General features: G+C 42.4%; 1 protein-coding gene across 1 annotated transcript in view; it reads right to left on the bottom strand.

The window, feature by feature from the left end:
- Nucleotides 1–688: 688 nt before the first annotated feature.
- LOC141251670 (DNA dC->dU-editing enzyme APOBEC-3C-like) overlaps nt 689–20,787 on the bottom strand; it is a 51,802-nt gene continuing 31,703 nt past the window's right edge. The window contains exon 4 of the mRNA XM_073670392.1: nt 689–4,054. Within this exon, the coding sequence (XP_073526493.1) occupies nt 3,852–4,054 (203 nt within the window). The 3' untranslated portion in view covers nt 689–3,851. The remainder of the gene's footprint in view (nt 4,055–20,787) is intronic.

Genomic DNA, 20,787 nt, shown 5'->3' with positions numbered 1-20,787 from the left:
CGACACAGAATTTGATAACATTAGGTCATCATATTGAATAAGTTGTCATTAGTCTTGAGCGCAAGTGCTCGCTACTTGAGTTTGCATCGGGTACTCAGGTATGCACCATGTATCGTGGGTGCTCGAGTGACATGCTCGAGTCCCTGCCCGCATGTTTCGCAGTTATTAGACACCCATAGAAAAACATGCGGGGATCGCTCGTGCATGGCAGGCAATCCCCGCAAGGTTTTTTTGGCCGCGAAGCATATGGGGCGGAGACTCAAGCATGTCACTCGAGAACCCATGATACTCAGTGCATATCCGAGCACCCGATGCAAACTCAAGTAGCGAGCACTTGCGCTCAACACTAGTCGCCATATCGTCATCTTTTTTTTTTTTACTTTTGAAAAAAATACCAACCCTAACCCTAGCCCAACCCTATCCCTAGCCCAACCTTAGCCCAACCCTAACCCTAGCTCAACCCTAACCACAACCCTAACCCTAGCCTAACCCTAACCCCAACCCTAACCCGAAGCCCAACACTAACCCTAGCCCAGCCCTAACCCTAGCCCAACTCCAACCCTAACCCTAGACCAACCCTAATCCTAACCCCAACCGTAACCCTAACCCTAGCCCAACCCTAACTCTAACCCTAGCCCAACCCTAACCCCAACCCTAACCCTAACCCTAGAGTTTACTTTTTACGCCGTTCCTCATGCGGTATAAGTGATTAGACGACATTATTCTTTGGGTCGGTGCGATTACAGCAATACCAGAATCATATCGGGTTTTTATGATTGATAGCTGTCACACACTAAAAGACGCATTTTTTTGTAAAATCTAGTTTTTCATCGCCATATTTTGAGAGCTATAATTTCTCCATATTTTGGCCGACAGAGTCATGTGTTTTGCGGGATGAGTTGACATTTTTATTGGTGCCATTTTCAGGCTCGTGACATTTTTTGATCGCTTTCTATTCCAATTTTTGGGAGGCAGAATAAACAAAAACCAACAATTCAGGAATTGTTTTTTTTTACATTTTTTTATGCTGTTCCGCGTGTGGTAAAATTCATAAGGCAGCTATATTCTTCGGGTCAGTACGTTTACAGCAGTACCACATTTATATTGTTCTTCTATGTTTTGGCGCTTTTACACAATAAAAGCTAGTTTATAGAAAAAAATATTTTTTTGCATCGCTTTATTCTGAGAGCTATAACTTTTTTATTTTTCGGTTGATGGAGCTGTATGGTGGCTTGTTTTTTGCAGGACAATATGACGTTTTTAGCGGTACCATTTTTATTTATATTCGTCTTTTTGATCGCGTGTTATTCCATTTTTGTTTGGCGGTATGATGATAAAACATCGTTTTTTGCTTCGTTTTTTTTTTTTTTTTTTTACTGTGTTTACTAAAAGTCTTAACTAGTAGGACATGCACTGCGCATGACCAAAATATCTTCCTGCTGTCTGGTGACCCGGATGTTGTCATGACGACATCGGGTCGTCATGGCAACATCCGGGAAGCTGCGGCAGACAGCGCTGGATGCCGGAAGAGGAGGTGAGTATCCCGATCACCTCCCCTTGCCACCACAATGCTGTGATCGACTTAGATTGCAGCATTGCGGGGGTTAATGTGCCGGGAGCGGTGCGGGACCGCTCCCTGCACATAGCACCGGGTGTCAGCTGACACCCGGCGGCGATCGCGCCCTCACAGCCTGTGTGTGTGCTCGATCGCAAAGACGTATTAATACGCGTCAGGCTCTTAAAGCCCAGGGCGCAGACACGTATTAATACATCTTGGGCTTTAAAGGGGTTAAAGATGTGACTCAGTTTGATGCAAAATAAATGTGTAACGTTTTTAGGAATTTGTTAAACATGGCGAATTTGAACAATTTACGGTTCCTTTCATGCGAATTGCCTAAGATGGCTACCGCAATTTTACATATTGCTGAAGATTGCATCAGCTAGAGAAAGCTTACACGTCCTCAGGAGGGCTTCCCCATAATACCTTGCAGCTATCACATCACATAGTACAGTATAGCCAATCAGAAGGGACTATCATAGCATGTATATAAGCAAGCCATAAATAATAAGAGAAAGCCATAAAGTATTGAATAAACTGCCCAGCAGTGAAGAACAGTTACCATCTGTTCACCCATGGCCATACATGTTGAGGTTACTTTGGCATTACTAGGGCTGTGACTACATTAACCAGAGCTCAGAGTGTTTTACATGTCTTCTCAGTGCAATTAGAGCATACATGTCAAATACTGGCCCGTGGGCCAAACCTGGCCTGCAGGGTGATTATATTAGGCCCACGACACCAGAACCGCCACCCCTATGTGGAGCCATTATTCTGTATGGAGGGCTATGTGGGGCCATTATTCTGTATGGAGGACTATGTGGGGCTATTATTCCGTATGGAGGACTATGTGGGGTCCATTATTCTGTATAGAGGACTATGTAGGGCCCATTATTCTGTATGGAGGACTATGTGGGGTCCATTATTCTGTATAGAGGACTATGTAGGGCCCATTATTCTGTATGAAGGACTATGTGCGGCCATTATTCTGTATGGAGGACTATGTGGGGCTCATTATTCTGCATGTAGGACTATGTGGGGCCCATTATACCGTATACTGGTTGGCCTGCGACTTTGTCCAAGTTGTTCATTTTGACCCTCTGTGGATTTGAGTTTGACATCCCTAAATTAGAGGCATCGCAGTACTTTCAATTTGCGGGGGGAATGGTTCTCTGTAAGTTTGAATCTTTGAGAAAAATTGGCAAAGCTGGCAAACTTAAATTTCAAAAGATTAGCTCATCTCTACTACAGTATCTATCTATTTCAGAATCAGCCTGATATCTGTAATTAGGTTTAGTACAAAAATCCAAGAATTGATTAATAGAAGAATTATGTTACACTAGATGGTGGCCCAATTCTAACGCATCGGGTATTCTGGAATATGTATGTGGCCGACCGGGCGCGACTAATCAGCGAAGCAGTGCTTAAATGGGTTGTGCACTACTTTAAATTAACCCCCCAATGTATCCCCCCGGGGCCCCTAATGAATTTTGTAATTACGTCATGTTGTCAATACTGCTTGTGACAACATCGTTGACCACGCACAGCCAGCACGTAATTCCCCCGGCTGCAGCCGGCTCTTGCTTCCGCTTACATCACGACTATTTGCGGCTGCAGGCAGGGGTCTCCTGTTCCGCGTACCACGGTGAATGAAACGTGACAGAAGTACGTCACACTGTGACTGACAGAACGTGTTCACTGAACGTGACAGAAGTACATCACACACTGACTGTGTTTAGTAAAAGTGACTGAACTATGTCGCACTGTGACTGACAGAACGTATTCATTAAACGTGACAGAAGTACATCACACTCTGTGACTGAAAAAACATGTTCAGTACGTCATGGGCAGTTGGTGAGTCACATGACCACATGGGCGGAGTCAGCCCTGCTATCTCCCAACTTGTCCTGAAATCCCACGTTGCTGATTGGCCGCGGCCGGACCAATCAGCGACGCGGGATTTCCTGGACGGATAGACAGACGGGGTAAGCCGATTATATAGTAGATTATGTCTAATATTAGGCAAAAACAATACTGAATGTGGTCCTTGGCTTGAGTGGGTTAATTTCAGGTTTTCTTCCACAAAACATAAAGATTAATCATTTGGCTTTTTATGAAATTGGTGCTGTCATTGATATAGGCTTCCATAACTGAATGCTAACCTACTATCATAATGTATGAATTGCTGTTTTAGTCAGTTATATTTTTCGTACCTAAAATACTCAATGTTATTCAAATTCCTAAAAAAATAATGCAATGTATTTTATAAGTTGTGCAACAAATATATTGAACATTACTCTGGATAATCAAATGAGAGCTTTCTCTTAAATCTAGCTTTGTGTTCCATATCTTTCATCGGAGGAAGCTTCATTGGAGTCTTTGCTTGTGATTCTTTCTCTTGTTCAACCTTCTTTGGCGTTGTATTGTCTTTCTGCAGTCTCATGTATACGTCGTTGTCATAATCAGGAGACGTATCCTCAGAAGCAAACAATACTGCTTAAAAATAGAAATAAAATAAATTCAAATTAGCCAACTTAGCATTATTGTCATACCAATGTACATGCATAAATAAAAACAAACAGTATTTATATTAAAACCATTAGGGTATGTGAGCACGTGTTTTAAACTCAGGTGAATCTGCCACGTTTTTCAAGCAGAAGAACCTTAAGGAAATTCTATTTTTTCAATGGTTTTGGCCAACAGCAGTTATTTGGAAGGTTTCCCATTTTTTCCATTAGTTTTTTACCCCTTTACTGAATAATGAAGAAAGTGCTAATGTTTTTTTAAAGAAAAAAACAATAGCAAAACACTCCAAAAGATGTCCGGCTGTACTCTGGGCATCTTTTGACTTTTCTATTTGATGTGTATTGTAACGTACAGAGCAGAAAATGGTAGAAAATCCGAGCAGAATGTGGCAGAAGAATGGATATGTCGCTTCCTTTAACCGCTTGATGTTTTTAGGAACCTGGAGCAGTTAAAAGCCTGAACATAGGCACAGCAAGTTGTTTTTGCATACAAATGCATATGATAATAAGAACAGTTTTTATTTAGGTGAGAGAAAGCACTTTGTAGAGTATCATGAATGTGATAGCAGTAATTTTTTGGAATAGAAATGATCAAATGTTCCATAAGCGAGGTGTATTGGATTAGATAGAAAGGGCATATATTGTAAAAATGTATTCATTGATTTTTATTTATTTTTTTGGTTTTTGAATAAATTTAGAGATATATTCATGTAATTAAGCTATGTACATGTGTCCACATATGATTCTTTTTATCTTGTTTTAAATGTTTTAAATTGTATTGCCACAATGCTGTAAATCAACCCCTTAGTGATGGGATCAATTTTGCTTCTAAGGTTCAAGCCCCATTTTTTAAATCTGATATGTCAGTTTATGTAGTAATAATTCTGGAATGCTTTAAAGGCAATGTCAGTAGGTTTTAGCAATGTAATCAGTAAACAAGCTGTGTGCTGTTGTTTATTTACAATGAAGGTTTTATCACCTGGTAATTATCATTGTCTGGACTCCAGCAACTACAGCAGCACATGTATAATAGTCTGACTCCGCCTCCTCATGTCAGAAGCAGCTCACTGTCAAAAGACAATGCAAATACAGAGCTTGGAGTCTTTGGGAGCAGCTTTCTCAGCTCTGCTGCATTGCTAAATATAAGAACTCTGACAGTATCAGAACCACTGCACCCAGTAAACTAACTGATACCGTGGCCAGCATTCATAGCTCTGCTTGCCTTTGATCGGTTGAAGGATTTTTCGAGGCCCTGGCCCTCATCTATGATGATCTTGACCAAATCTCCTTGGCTGAATCCAGGCTGTGTCACATTCAGCAGGGGGATCGGTCAGCGGAGACTTATAGTTCCGAATTTCTTAGATGGGCAACTGATATCAAGTGGAATGACCTGGCTGTTAGGCTAAGTGCCCACGATGCAGAAATGCATATTTTTTCCGCTTCTCCCTGGCAGGAAAAACGCATCCGGATTTTACATGCATTTTTCCTGCCATGTAGAAGGTTTGTCAAGCATTTCCGCATGCGGGTTGTGAAACACTTTCCAAGCGATTTTAGCATCACTTGGAAAAGTGCTTGACAACTTGGTCACACTATATAAATCCATATAAATTCCGTGGCAAAAACGCTTGAAAAACGCATAGTGGGCACTCAGCCTTAGAAGCCAGGGTCTTTCAGAAAGGTTGAAGGATGCCTTGGCAGTTTATGAAACCCTTGGGTCCTTGGAGGCTGCCATGTCGTTGGCTATACGCGTAGATAGACGCCTTCGAGATAGGAGGGTGAGACCACCTTCTACAGAGCCCCTTTTTCGGGGAAACACCCCATTGCTGGGGGGCGGTCTGGGCGTGAACCTGTACTCATGGATTTAGAGGAGCCCATGCAGTTAGGAGGAGCTACTGCGTCGCATACTTCCCCTGAAATCCGCAAGAGAAAGGGGGTGGTTTTTTGTGGTAAAAAGGGACATTTTATAGGGGTCTGTCCCTCGGTTCCTAAGCAAAAAGGAACATCTGGAACTCGATTGACCATTGGTAGTGTGGGGTTGAATAATGAGGGGGTGTGTTTGTCTTCTACATGCTGCTCTCAGTTTGTCCTGACGGCAGAGGTGGTGCTAGAGAGCAGAACTAAGAAAATTTCTGTGTTTTTGGACAATGGAGCTGGAGTCAGCATGGTTGATGCTGGGTTTGTGAGAACTCATGGGCTTACTTGCTGTACATTAACTAAGCCCATCCCCATTTATGCCATTGACTCAGGGCCACTTGCTCAGAGATGTCTGACACAGATTGTACATGATATAAGACTGAGGGTGGGACCCCTTCATTATGAAGTAATTCCTTGTTATGTCCTGGAGGGCCTTCCCACTCCTGTTGTACTGGGACTTGCCTGGTTGGTGAAACATAATCCAGTAATGGATTGACAATCCAGTGAAATTGTGGAATGGGGAGATTATTGTCATGAAAACTGTTTAAGCACTTCTCTTTCTATTGGCTCTACGGACACCTTGCCTGCAATTCTGTCTGGCTTTCAGGACATATTTTCTGAAAAGGGGTGTCAGGATTTGCCTCCTCATCGTGTGTATGACTGTCCCATTAACCTGATTCCCGGAGCTAAACTACCCATGGCCAGACTGTATAATCCTTCTGGTCTTGAGAGACAAGCCATGAAGGATTTCATTGCTGAGAGTCTGGAAAAGGGACATATCAGACCCTCCTCTTCGCCCGTGGTGGCAGGGTTCTTCTTCATTAAGAAGAAGGATGGGGATCTCCGTTCCTGTTTAGATTTCCGGGAATTGAATCAAATTACCTTCCGAGATCCGTATCCTCATCCTCTGATTCTGATTTATTCAACCAGATTGTGGGAGCTAAAGTGTTCTCCAAGTTGGCTTTAAGGGAGTCTACAATGTGGTTAGAATCAGAGAGGGGAATTAATGGAAAATGACTTTCAATACCCCTGAGGGGCATTTTGAGAGTCTGGTTATGCCTTTTGGTCTCACCAATGCACCTGTGATTTTCCAACATTTCATAAACGATATATCCACCATTTAGTGGACAGGTTTGTGGTGGTCTATTTGGATGATATTTTGATTTATTCACCTGATTTAGAGACACATCAGGGTCATGTTAAACAGGTACTACGGATTTTAAGAGATAACAAACTTTATGCCAAACTGGAAAAATGTGTTTTTGCTGTCCATGAGGTGCAAATTTTGGGGTATCTGTTGTCACCGTCGAGTTTTCGGATGGATCCTGAGAAGATCCATGCTATACTTGATTGTGATCGTCCTGAGAAGTTGAAGGCATTGCAGCGCTTTCTGGGGTTTACTAATTTTTACCAGAAATGTATCCAAAATTATTTGGTAATAGTGAAACCCCTCACTGACATGACAAAAAATTTAAATTGGTCGAATGCCGCCCCAGCAGGCTTTTTCCTCTTTAAAGAGATGTTTTGCCACGGCACCTACAGTTAGGTCCATATATATTTGGAAGGAGACAACATTTTTCTAATTTTGGTTCTAGACATTACTACAATGAATTTTAAACAAAACAATACAGATGCAGTTGAAGTTCAGACTTTCAGCTTTCATTTGAGGGTATCCACATTAAAATTGGATGAAGGGTTTAGGAGTTTCAGCTCCTTAACATGTGCCACCCTGTTTTTTAAGGGACCAAAAGTACAGTGCCTACAAGTTGTATTCAACCCCCTGCAGATTTAGCTGGTTTAATAAGATGCAAATAAGTTAGAGCCTTCAAACTGCAAACGAGAGTAGGTTTTATGAACAGAAGCATAAATCTTACAAACCAAAAAGTTATGTTGCTCAGTTGAATTTTATTAAATTTTAAACATAAAAGTGTGGGTCAATTATTATACAACCCCTATGTTTAAAATTTTGTGGAATAACCTTGTTTGCAATTACAGCTAATAATCGTCTTTTATAAGACCTGATCAGGCCGGCACAGGTCTGTGGAGTTATCTTGGCCCACTCCTCCATGCAGATCTTCTCCAAGTTATCTAGGTTCTTTGGGTGTCTCATGTGGACTTTATTCTTGAGCTCCTTCCACAAGTTTTCAATTGGGTTAAGGTCAGAAGACTGACTAGGCCACTCCAACACCTTGACTTTTTCCCTCTTGAGCCAGGCCTTGGTTTTCTTGGCTGTGTGCTTTGGGTCGTTGTCTTGTTGGAATATGAAATTACGACCCATCTTAAGATCCTTGATGGAGGAGCGGAGGTTCTTGGCCAAAATCTCCAGGTAGGCCGTGCTATCCATCTTCCCATGGATGCGGACCAGATGGCCAGGTCCCTTGGCAGAGAAACAGCCCCACAGCATGATGCTGCCACCACCATGCTTGACTGTAGGGATGGTATTCTTGGGGTCGTATGCAGTGCCATCCAGTCTCCAAACGTCACGTGTGTGGTTGGCACCAAAGATCTCGATCTTGGTCTCATCAGACCATAGAACCTTGAACCAGTCTGTCTCAGAGTCCTCCAAGTGATCATGAGCAAATTGTAGACAAGCCTTGACATGACGCTTTGAAAGTAAAGGTACCTTACGGGCTCGTATGGAACGGAGACCATTGCGGTGGAGTACGTTACTTATGGTATTGACTGAAACCAATGTCCCCACTGCCATGAGATCTTCCCGGAGCTCCTTCCTTGTTGTCCTTGGGTTAGCCTTGACTCTTCGGACAAGCCTGGCCTCGGCACGGGAGGACACTTTCAAAGGCTGTCCTGGCCGTGGAAGGCTAACAGTAGTTCCATAAGCCTTCCACTTACGGATGATGCTCCCAACAGTGGAGACAGGTAGGCCCAACTCCTTGGAAAGGGTTTTGTACCCCTTGCCAGCCTTGTGACCCTCCACGATCTTGTCTCTGATGGCCTTGGAATGCTCCTTTGTCTTTCCCATGTTGACCATGTCTGAGTGCTGTTCACAAGTTTGGGGAGGGTCTTAAATAGTCAGAAAAGGCTGGCAAAAGAGATCTTTAATCCACACATGTGAAGCTCATTATTCTTGGTGCCTGAACTACTTCTTAATACTTTAGGGGGACCAAACAGAATTCTTGTGGTTTGAGGGGTTGAATAATAAATGACATTCTGAATTAACTTTTAACGTTTAAAAAAAACAAAAAAAAAAACAAAATTTGCAGCAGTGCATTTCCCACTTCCAGGCTGATCTACAGTACAAATGTCACAATGCCAAGTTAATTCCGTATGTGTCAACCAGCTAAATCTGCAGGGGGTTGAATACTACTTGTAGGCACTGTAATTGGACAGATTAAATAATTGTAAATAAAATGTTCATTTCTAGTACTTGTTTGAAAACCCTTTGTTGGCAATGACTGCCTGAAGTCTTGAACTCATGGACATCACCAGACGCTGTGTTTCCTCCTTTTTGATGCTCTGCCAGGCTTTCACTGCGGTGGTTTTCAGTTGCTGTTTGTTTGTGGGCCTTTCTGTCTGAAGTTTAGTCTTTAACAAGTGAAATACATGCTCAATTGGGTTGAGATCAGGTGACTGACTTGGCCATTCAAGAATATTCCACTTCTTTGCTTTAATAAACTCCTGGGTTGCTTTGGCTTTATGTTTTGGGTCATTGTCCATCTGTAGCATGAAACAACATCAGTTTGGCTGCATTTGGCTGGATCTGAGCACACAGTATAGCTCTGAATACATCAGAATTCATTCGGCTGCTTCTGTCCTGTGTCACATCATCAATAAACACTAGTGACCCAGTGTCACTGGCAGCCATCCATGCCCAAGCCATCACACTGCCTCCGCCGTGTTTTACAGATGATGTGGTATGCTTTGGATCATGAGCTGTACCACGCCTTCACCATACTTTTCTCTTTCCATCGTTCTGGTAGAGGTTGATCTTGGTTTCATCTGTCCAAAGAATGTTCTTCCAGAATTGTGCTGGCTTTTTTAGATGATTTTTAGCAAAGTCCAGTCTAGCCTTTTTATTCTTGATGCTTATGAGTGGCTTGCACCGTGCAGTGAACCCTCTGTATTTACTTTCATGCAGTCTTCTCTTTATAGTAGATTTGGATATTGATACGCCTACCTCCTGGAGAGTGTTGTTTACTTGGTTGGCTGTTGTGAAGCGGTTTCTCTTCACCATGGAGATGATTCTGCGATCATCCACCACTGTTGTCTTCCGTGGGCGCCCAGGTCTTTTTGCATTGATGAGTTCACCAGTGCTTTCTTTCTTTCTCAGGATGTACCAAACTGTAGATTTTGCCACTCTTAATATTGTAGCAATTTTTCGGATGGGTTTTTTCTGTTTTTGCAGCTTAAGGATGGCTTGTTTCATCTGCATGGAGAGCGGCTTTGACCGCATGTTTACTTCACAGCAAAACCTTCCAAATGCAAGCGCAACACCTCAAATCAACTCCAGGCCTTTTATCTGCTTAATTGAGAATGACATAACGAAGGGATTGCCCACACCTGTCCATGAAATAACCTTGGAGTCAATTGTCCAATTACTTTTGGTCCCTTTAAAAACAGGGTGGCACATGTTAAGGAGCTGAAACTCCTAAACCCTTCATCCAATTTTAATGTGGATACCCTCAAATGAAAGCTGAAAGTCTGAACTTCGACTGCATCTGAATTGTTTTGTTTAAAATTCATTGTGGTAATGTCTAGAATCAAAATTAGAAAAATGTTGTCTCTGTCCATATACATACAGTGGTGGCCAAAAGTATTGGCACCCCTGCAAATCTGTCAGATAATACTGTTTCTTCCTGAAAATGATTGCAATCACAAATTCTTTGGTATTATTATCTTCATTTAATTTGTCTTCAATGAAAAAACACAAAAAGAATTGTCCTAAAGCCAAATTGGATACAATTCCACACCAAACCTAAAAAAGGGGGTGGACAAAAGTATTGGCACTGTTTGAAAAATCATGTGATGCTTCTCTAATTCGTGTAATTAACAGCACCTGTAACTTACCTGTGGCACCTAACAGGTGTTGGCAATAACTAAATCACACTTGTAGCCAGTTAACATGGATTAAAGTTGACTCAACCTCTGTCCTGTGTCCTTGTGTGTACCACATTGAGCATGGAGAAAAGAAAGAAGACCAAAGAACTGTCTGAGGACTTGAGAAACCAAATTGTGAGGAAGCATGAGCAATCTCAAGGCTACAAGTCCATCTCCAAAGACCTGAATGTTCCTGTGTCTTCCGTGCGCAGTGTCATCAAGAAGTTTAAAGCCCATGGCACTGTGGCTAACCTCCCTAGATGTTGACGGAAAAGAAAAATTGATGAGAGATTTCAACGCAAGATTGTGCGGATGGTGGATAAAGAACCTCGACTAACATCCAAACAAGTTCAAGCTGCCCTGCAGTCCGAGGGTACAATAGTGTCAACCCGTACTATCCGTCGGCGTCTGAATGAAAAGGGACTGTATGGTAGGATACCCAGGAAGACCCCACTTCTTACCCCGAGACATAAAAAAGCCAGGCTGGAGTTTGCCAAAACTTACCTGAGAAAGCCTAACACGTTTTGGAAGAATGTTCTCTGGTCAGATGAGATAAAAGTAGAGCTTTTTGGGAAAAAGCATCAACATAGAGTGTACAGGAAAAAAAAAGAGGCATTCAAAGAAAAGAACACGGTCCCTACAGTCAAACATGGCGGAGGTTCCCTGATGTTTTGGGGTTGCTTTGCTGCCTCTGGCACTGGACTGATTGACCGTGTGCATGGCATTATGAAGTCTGAAGACTACCAACTAATTTTGCAGCATAATGTAGGGCCCAGTGTGAGAAAGCTGGGTCTCCCTCAGAGGTCATGGGTCTTCCAGTAGGACAATGACCCAAAACACACTTCCAAAAGCACTATAAAATGGTTTGAGAGAAAGCACTGGAGACTTCTAGGGTGGCCAGCAATGAGTCCAGACCTGAATCCCATAGAACACCTGTGGAGAGATCTCAAAATGGCAGTTTGGAGAAGGTACCCTTCAAATATCAGGGACCTGGAGCAGCTTGCCAAAGAAGAATGGTCTACAATTCCAGCAGAGCATTGTAAGAAGCTCATTGATGGTTACCGGAAGCGGTTGTTCGCAGTTATTTTGGCTAAAGGTGGTGCAGCCAAGTATTAGGCTGAGGGTGCCAATACTTTTGTCTGGCCCATTTTTGGAGTTTTGTGTGAAATGATCAATGATTTGATTTTTGCTTCATTCTCTTTTGTGTTTTTTCCTTGCAAGCAAATTAAATGAAGATAATAATACCAAAGAATTTGTGATTGCAATCATTTTCAGGAAGAAACTGAGTATTATCTGACAGAATTGCAGGGGTGCCAATACTTTTGGCCACCACTGTATGGACCTAACTGTATACTCAGTCAACCAGATGTTTCTCAACCTTTCAAGGTTGAAGTTGATGCGTCAGAGGTGGGAGTTGGGGTAGTGTTATCTCAGGGTCTGACCCCTGCTAAATGGTGTCCATGCGCTTTCTTTTCCAAGAAGCTGTCTTCGGCCAAGAGAAATTATGATGTGGATAATAGAGAGCTTTTGGCGATTAAATTAGTTTTCAAGGAGTGGTGACATTGGTTGGAGGGGGCAGTCCATCCTGTTACTGTTATCACGGACCATAAGAACCTGTCATATCTCCAGTCTGCTAAGCGTCTCAATCCTAGGCAGGCTAGATGGTCTTTTTTTTTACTAGGTTCAATTTTGTTGTCACTTTCCGTCCAGGGGTTAAAAACGTCAAGGCTGATGCGTTGTCGCGGAGCTTCCTGGTGGTAGTGACCATGAGAACCCTTTCCCTATTTTGCAGAAGGGGGTTGTCATTTCAGCCTTGTACTCTGACCTGGAAGGGGAGGTGTTGGAAGCTCAGGGTGACGCCCTTGTCTCCTGTCTTTCGGGGAGGTTTTTTGTGCCATGTACAGTGGGTACGGAAAGTATTCAGACCCCTATAAATTTTTCACTCTTTGTTTCATTGCAGCCATTTGGTAAATTCTAAAAAGTTAATTTTTTTCTCATTAACCCCTTAACCCCCGAGGGTGGTTTGCACGTTAATGACCAGGCCAATTTTTACAATTCAGACCACTGTCACTTTATGAGGTAATTACTCGGGAACGCTTCAACGGATCCCCCTGATTCTGAGACTGTTTTTTCGTGACATATTGTACTTCATGATAGTGGTAAAATTTCTTCGATATCACTTGCATTTATTTGTGAAAAAAATGGAAATTTTGCGAAAATTTTGAAAATTTTTCAATTTTCAAAATTTGAATTTTTATGCCCTTAAATCAGAGAGATATGTCACACAAAAGAGTTAATAAATAACATTTCCCACATGTCTATTTTACATAAGCACAATTTTGGAACCCAAATTTTTTTTTGTTAGGGAGCTATAAGGGTTAAAAGTTGACCAGCGATTTCTCATTTTTCCAACAAAATTTACAAAACCATTTTTTAGGGACCACATCACATTTGAAGTCACTTTGAAAGGTCTTTATGACAGAAAATACCCAAAAGTGACACCATTCTAAAAACTGCACCCCTCAAGGTGCTCAAAACCACATTCAATAAGTTTATTAACCCTTCAGGTGCTTCACATGAATTTTTGGAATGTGGAAGAAAAAAGTGTTTTTTTTTTCACTTTTTCATTTTTACGAATCAATTTGTGAAGCACCTAGGGGTTCCAAGTGCTCACTATGCATCTAGATAGGTGCCTTGGGGGGTCTAGTTTCCAAAATGGGGTCACTTGTGGGGGAGCTCCAATGTTTGGGCACACAGGGGCTCTCCAAACGCAACATGGCGTCCGCTAACAATTTGAGCCGACAATTTGTTAGCGGACACCATGTTGCATTTGGAGAGTCCCTGTGTGCTCAAACATTGGAGCTCCCCCACAAGTGACCCCATTTTGGAAACTAGACCCCCCAAGGCACCTATCTAGATGCATAGTGAGCAGTTGGAACCCCCAGGTGCTTCACAAATTGATTCGAAAAAATGAAAAAGTGAAAAAAAAAAACACTTTTTCATTTTTATGAATCAATTTGTGAAGCACCTAGGGGTTCCAAGTGCTCACTATGCATCTAGATAGGTGCCTTGGGAGTCTAGTTTCCAAAATGGGGTCACTTGTGGGGGAGCTCCAATGTTTGGGCACACAGGGGCTCTCCAAACGCAACATGGTGTCCGCTAACAATTTGAGCCGACAATTTGTTAGCGGACACCATGTTGCATTTGGAGAGTCTCTGTGTGCCCAAACATAGGAGCTCCCCCACAAGTGACCCCATTTTGGAAACTAGACCCCCCAAGGCACCTATCTAGATGCAAAGTGAGCAGTTGGAACCCCCAGGTGCTTCACAAATTGATTTGTAAAAATTAAAAAGTTGAAAAAAAATACTTTTCCAGTTTTACGAATCAATTTGTGAAGCACCTAAGGGTTCCAAGTGTTCACTATGCATCTAGATAGGTGCCTTGGGGGGTCTAGTTTCCAAAATGGGGTCACTTGTGGGGGAGCTCCAATGTTTGGGCACACAGGGGCTCTCCAAACGCAACATGGCGTCCGCTAACAATTTGAGCCGATTTTCCATTCAATTTGTTAGCGGACACCATGTCGCGTTTGGAGAGCCCCTGATGTGCCTAAACAGTGGAGCTCCCCCACAAGTGACCCCATTTTGGAAACTATACCCCTCAAGGATTTTATTAAGGTGTATAGTGAACATTTTGAACCCAGAGGTACGACACAGAATTTGATAGCATTAGGTCATCATATTGAATAAGTTGTCATTAGTCTTGAGCGCAAGTGCTCGCTACTTGAGTTTGCATCGAGTACTCGGGTATGCACCATGTACTGTGTATGCTCGAGTGACATGCTCGAGTCCCCGCCCGGATGTTTCACGGTTATTAGACACCCAAAAAAAAACATGCGGGGATCGCTCGTGCATGGCAGGCAATCCCCGCTAAGTTTTTGGGCCGTGAAGCATATGGGGCGGAGACTCGAGCATGTCACTCAAATACCCACGATACTCAATGCATACCAGAACACCCGATGCAAACTCAAGTAGCGAGCACTTGCGCTCAACACTAGTCGCCATATCGTCATCTTTTTTTCTTACTTTTGAAAAAAATCCCAACCCCATCACAACCCCAACCCCAGCCCTAACCCTAACACAACCCTAACCGTAGCACAACCCTAACCGTAGCACAACCCTAACCGTAGCACAACCCTAAGCCTAGCACAACCCTAACCCTAGCACAACCCTAACCTGAGAGTTTATTTTTTACGCCGTTCCTCATGCGGTATAAGTGATTAGATGACCTTATTCTTCGGGTCAGTGAGACTACAGCGATACCAGAATCATATGGGGTTTTTATGACTGACAGCTGTCACACACTAAAAGACGCATTTTTTGTAAAATCTAGTTTTTGCATCGCCATATTTTGAGAGCTATAATTTTTCCAGATTTTGGCAGACAGTCATTTGACAGCTTGTTTTTTGCGGGATGAGTTGACGTTGTTATTGGTGCCGTTTTCAGGCACGTGACATTTTTTGATCGCTTTCTATTCCGATTTTTGGGAGGCAGAATAAACAAAAAACAACAATTCAGGAACTGTTTTTTTTTTTTATTATTCTGTTCCTCGTGTGGTAAAATTGATAAGGCAGCTTTATTCTTCAGGTCAGTACGTTTATAGCGGTACCACATTTATATCGTATTTCTATGTTTTGCACTTTTCCATAATAAAAGCAATTTTATAGAAAAAAATATTTTTTAGCATAGCTTTATTCTGAGAGCTATAACTTTTTTATTTTTCGGCTGATGGAGCTGTATGGCAGCTTGTTTTTTGCGGGACGAGATGACGTTTTCAGCGGTACCATTTTTATTTATATTTGTCTTTTTGATCGCGTGTTATTCCATTTTTTGTTTGGCGGTATGGTGATAAAGCATTGTTTTTTGCTTCGTTTTTTTTTTTTTTTTTTTACCGTGTTCACTGAAGGGGTTAACTAGTGGGACAGTTTTATAGGTCAGGTTGTTCCAGATGTGGTGATACCAAATATGTGTACTTTTATTGTTTTTTTTTTTTTTTTTTATAATAATATTTATTGATGGGTACATTATATTTTTATTTTTGGTGGATTATTTTTTTTATATATTTTTTATATTTTTACATTTTTTTTTTTTTTTTTTCACTTTCTGATAGTTTTAATACTTTATTACTTTGTCCCACTGTGGGACTTTCACTTTTTTTTCTCTGATCGCCTGTATGGCACTGGAATGCCGCACCATCCCTGTGCCATGCAGGCTGTCAGCGCTGGACAGGGAGAAGATAGTTTGGAGATGCACTGCGCATGTCCAAACAATCAAACAATCTTCCTGCTGTCTGGTGACCCGGATGTTGTCATGACGACATCGGGTCGTCATGGCAACATCCTGGAAGCCACGGCAGTCAGCGCTGGAAGCCGGAAGAGGAAGTGAGTATCTGCGATCACCTCCCCTTGCCACCGCAATGCTGCAATCGACTTCGATCGCAGCATCGCGGGGGTTAATGTGCTGGGAGCGGTGCAGGACCGCTCCCTGCACATAGTACCGGGTGTCAGCTGTGACAATCAGCTGACACCCGGCGGCGATCGCGCCCGCACAGCCTGTGTGCGCGCGCGATCGCCATGACGTACTAATACGGGTCTGGCTCTTAAGTCCCAGGGCACAGACGCGTATTAGTACGTCAAATGTTGCTAAGGGGCTAAAGTACACTCTGCACCCCATCTTGACTGAAAAAAAAACTGAAATGTAGAAATTTTTGCAAATTTATTAAAAAAGAAAAACTGAAATATCACATGGTCATAAGTATTCAGACCCTTTGCTCAATATTGATTAGAAGCACCCTTTTGAGCTAGTACAGCCATGAGTCTTCTTGGGAATGATGCAGCAAGTTTTTCACGCCTGGATTTGGGGATCCTCTGCCATTCTTCCTTGCAGATCCTCTCCAGTTCAGTCAGGTTGGATGGTGAACGTTGGTGAACAGCCATTTTCAAGTCTCTCCAGAGATGCTCAATTGGGTTTAGGTCAGGGCTCTGGCTGGGCCAGTCAAGAATGGTCACAGAGTTGTTCTAAAGCCACTTCTTTGTTATTTTAGCTGTGTGCTTAGGGTCATTGTCTTATTGGAAGGTGAACCATTGGCCAAGTCTGAGGTCCAGAGCACTCTCGAAGAGGTTTTCATGCAGGATATCTCTGTACTTGGTCGCATTCATGTTTCCTTCAATTGCAACCAGTCGTCCTGTCCCTGCAGCTGAAAAACACCCCATAGCATGATACTGCCACCACCATGTTTCACTGTTGGGATTGTATTGGGCAGGTGATGAGCAGTGCTTGGTTTTTTCCAAACATACCGCTTAGAATTATCACCAAATGTTCTGTCTTCGTCTCATCAGACCAGAGAATCTTATTTCTCATCATCTGGGAGTCCTTCATGTGTTTTTGAGCAAACTATATGCGGGCTTTCATATGTCTTTCACTGAGGAGAGGCTTCCATCAGGCCACTCTGCCATAAAGGCCCAACTGGTGGAGGGCTGCAGTGATAGTTGACTTTGTGGAACTTTCTCCCATCTCCCTACTGCATCTCTGGAGCTCAGCCACAGTGATCTTGGTGTTCTTCTTTACCTCTCTCACCAAGGCTCTTCTCCCACGATTGCTCAGTTTGGCTGGATGGCCAGGTCTAGGAAGACTTCTGGTGGTCCCAAACTTTTTCCATTAAAGGATTATGGAGGCCATTGTGCTCTTAGGAACCTTGAGTATTGCAGAAATTCTTTTATAACCTTGGCCAGATCTGTGCCTTGCCACAATTCTGTCTCTGAACTCCTTGGGCAATTCCTTTGAGCTCATGATTCTCATTTGGTCTGACATGCACTGTGAGCTGTGAGATCTTATATAGACAGGTGTGTGCCTTTCCAAATCAAGTCCTATCAGTTTAATTAAACACAGCTGGACTCCAATGAAGGAGTAGAACCATCTCAAGGAGGATCACAAGGAAATGGACACCATGTGACTTTAATATGAGTGTTTGAGCAAAGGGTCTGAATACTTATGACCATGTGATATTTAAGTTTTTCTTTTTTTAATAAATTTACAAAACTTTCTACATTTCTGTTTTTTTCAGTCAAGATGGGGTGCAGTGTGTACTTTAATGAGAAAAAAAAATTAACTTTTAGAATTTACCAAATGGCTGCAATGAAACAAAGAGTGAAAAATTTAAAGGGGTCTGAATACTTTCTGTACCCACTGTAATCTGCGCCATAAAGTAATTAGGGAACATCACAACTCTGTGCTTGCTGGTCATCCAGGTAGTAAGGCAACTGTGGACCTCCTTTCCCATCGTTTTTGTAGCCGGGGTAGCATCAGAATGTGGTTGACCATGTGTCTGCTTCATGGGGTTCCTTCCGATGTTGTGTCAGATAGGGGGACCCAGTTCATTTCGAAATTCTGGAAAGCTTTTTGTACTCGACCTGGGGTGCAGTTATCTTTTTCTTCTGCCTTACATCCTCAGTCGAATGGACAGACTGAGCGCATAAATCAAAATTTGGAGACTTACCTCAGGTGTTTTGTCTCCGAGAACCAGGAGGATTGGGTATCTTACTTACTGTTGCCCGAGTTCGCTATAAACAATCATCACCAAGAGTTTATTGGCAGGTCACCTTTCTTTGGTGCATACGGTTTTCATCCGCAGTTTGGTACCTTTAGTAGTGGAGGGGCTTCAGGAGTTCCTGAGGAAGAGCGTTTTGCTTCATCTCTCAGATACAAACATATCGCTCGCCAGGTGTGGATGACTTTGTGTGGTTGTCTACCAGGAATATCAAGTTGAAGGTTCCTTCCTGGAAGCTGGGACCTAGATTTATTGGTCCCTACAAAATAACCACCGTCATTAACCCAGCAGCATTTCATCTGAAGTTACCTCAGGCTTTTAGGATCTACAATGTATTTCACAGGTCTCTGCTCGAGAAGTATGTGGTACCTCTTGAGTCCTCCCCCTTGCCACCGCCCCCAATCTTGGTTGATGGCAATTTAGAGTTCTAAATATTGAATATTGTGGATTCTCGTCTTCAGCGTCGTTCCCTTCAGTACTTGGTGCACTGAAGGAGTTACGGTCCAGAGGAAAGGATGTGGGTTTCAGCATCGGAACTGAATGCCCCTAGGTTGGTTCATTCATTCCATGCCTGTCATCCAGATAAACCTGGTCCTGAGTGTCTGGAGACCACTCGTAGAAGAGGGGGTACTGTCACGGGTGTTTCAGGGTTGATAGACAGTCATACGGTGTCCGGCTGTAGAAGGTCATTGCATTTGGCCTTACAAACATCTCCCAGATCCTTTTATGATTCCTATCTCTTTAGGACCCAGTGGTGATCCTCACCTTGCTTGGGGATTATAACTTTCCCTTTAGGACCCTGCGGTATCCTCACCTGTCTGCTGTTAAACACCACTTCCTTGCTGTGTCCTTAAATACACTCAGATCCTCAGAGAGTTGCTGGTGATAGCATGTTATACCTATTCAGGCCTGGGATTCTAGTAGTCGACTAGATTTACCTTGGAGTTCCTTCGTGGATTGTTGCCAGGCTTTCTCAAGTGTCTTCTTGGAGCTAAGTGTATTCCCCTGTTTGTTTCCCCTGTGTGTACTTTAGTTTGTAGTGGGGCTGACTTAGTGCTCAACCCTCCTACTCCCTACCTAGGGCTTAGCCTTAGGGTCAGCTAGGGCCAGGTTTCCTGCTCGGCAATAGGTACAGAACCTATTTAGGGTCTTGGGGAGTTAGGGTTTGTCGTTAGATCTGTTTAAGGTTCTTCACTCTCCCTTTCCCTAGTTGTAGGGCTGCTTCCCCTTTTCCTGTTGTTATATGCTGGGTTCTCCTCATACTTAGCATTACAGTAAAGCAACATTTTAGTGAAAAAAATGAAAATTTTCAATATGACAGCCTAATGTTATCAAATTTTGGGTAGTACCTGTGGGGTTCAAAATACTCACTCTACTCTTTAATAAAATCCTTGAGGGGTGTAGTTCCTAAAATGGGGTCACTTGTAGGGGTGTTTCTGCTGTTTAAGCACCTTAGGGGCCCTACAAATGTGACATGGTTCCCACAATCTCTTTCAGCCAAATTTGTGTTCTAAAATTCAAATAGTCCTCCTTCCCTTCTGAACCCTGCCGTTTGTCCACATCGAAGTTTCTGACTACATGAAGGTTATAAAGCGCGCTCAGAAGAAACTGGGCAATCATACTATCCCTTGTAAAAGTGAAAAAAATGGGAATAAAGCAACATTTTAGAGGTAAAATTTAAAAAAAATTTTTATTCCACTTTGCATTAATTCCTGTATAGTACCTGAAGGTTAAAAAATGTCCTAACAGCAGTTTTTGAAGTATTTGAGGGGTGCGGTTTTTAAAATGGTATCACTTTTGGGGAGTTTCCAATATACAAGCCCCTCATTTAAAAGTCCATTTAAATCTGAATAAGATCCTAAACAAACAGGTTTTCTAATTTGAAAAATGATACAGATGTAAAGTAGACATATGGGAAATGTTATTTATTAATTATTTTGTACAGCATGGTTAACTGGTTTAAGGCTATAAAAATGAAAAGTTTGAAAATTGCATTGTTTTTCAAAATTTTTGCTGAAATTGCGATATTTTCACAAATAAATGCAAGAAATATCAACCTAAATTTACCTCTAACTTACAGTACAATGTGTCACGAAAAAACACTTTCAGAATCACTGGGATTCATTGAAGCAT

This window comes from Phyllobates terribilis, unplaced genomic scaffold (assembly GCF_046119375.1).
Source record: "Phyllobates terribilis strain yellow unplaced genomic scaffold, ASM4611937v1 Scaffold_2__4_contigs__length_985480577, whole genome shotgun sequence".
In the NCBI taxonomy this organism is placed as follows: domain Eukaryota; kingdom Metazoa; phylum Chordata; class Amphibia; order Anura; family Dendrobatidae; genus Phyllobates; species Phyllobates terribilis.
The sequence above is the reverse complement of the archived record's forward strand: the minus strand, read 5'-3'. Positions and strand labels throughout refer to the sequence as shown.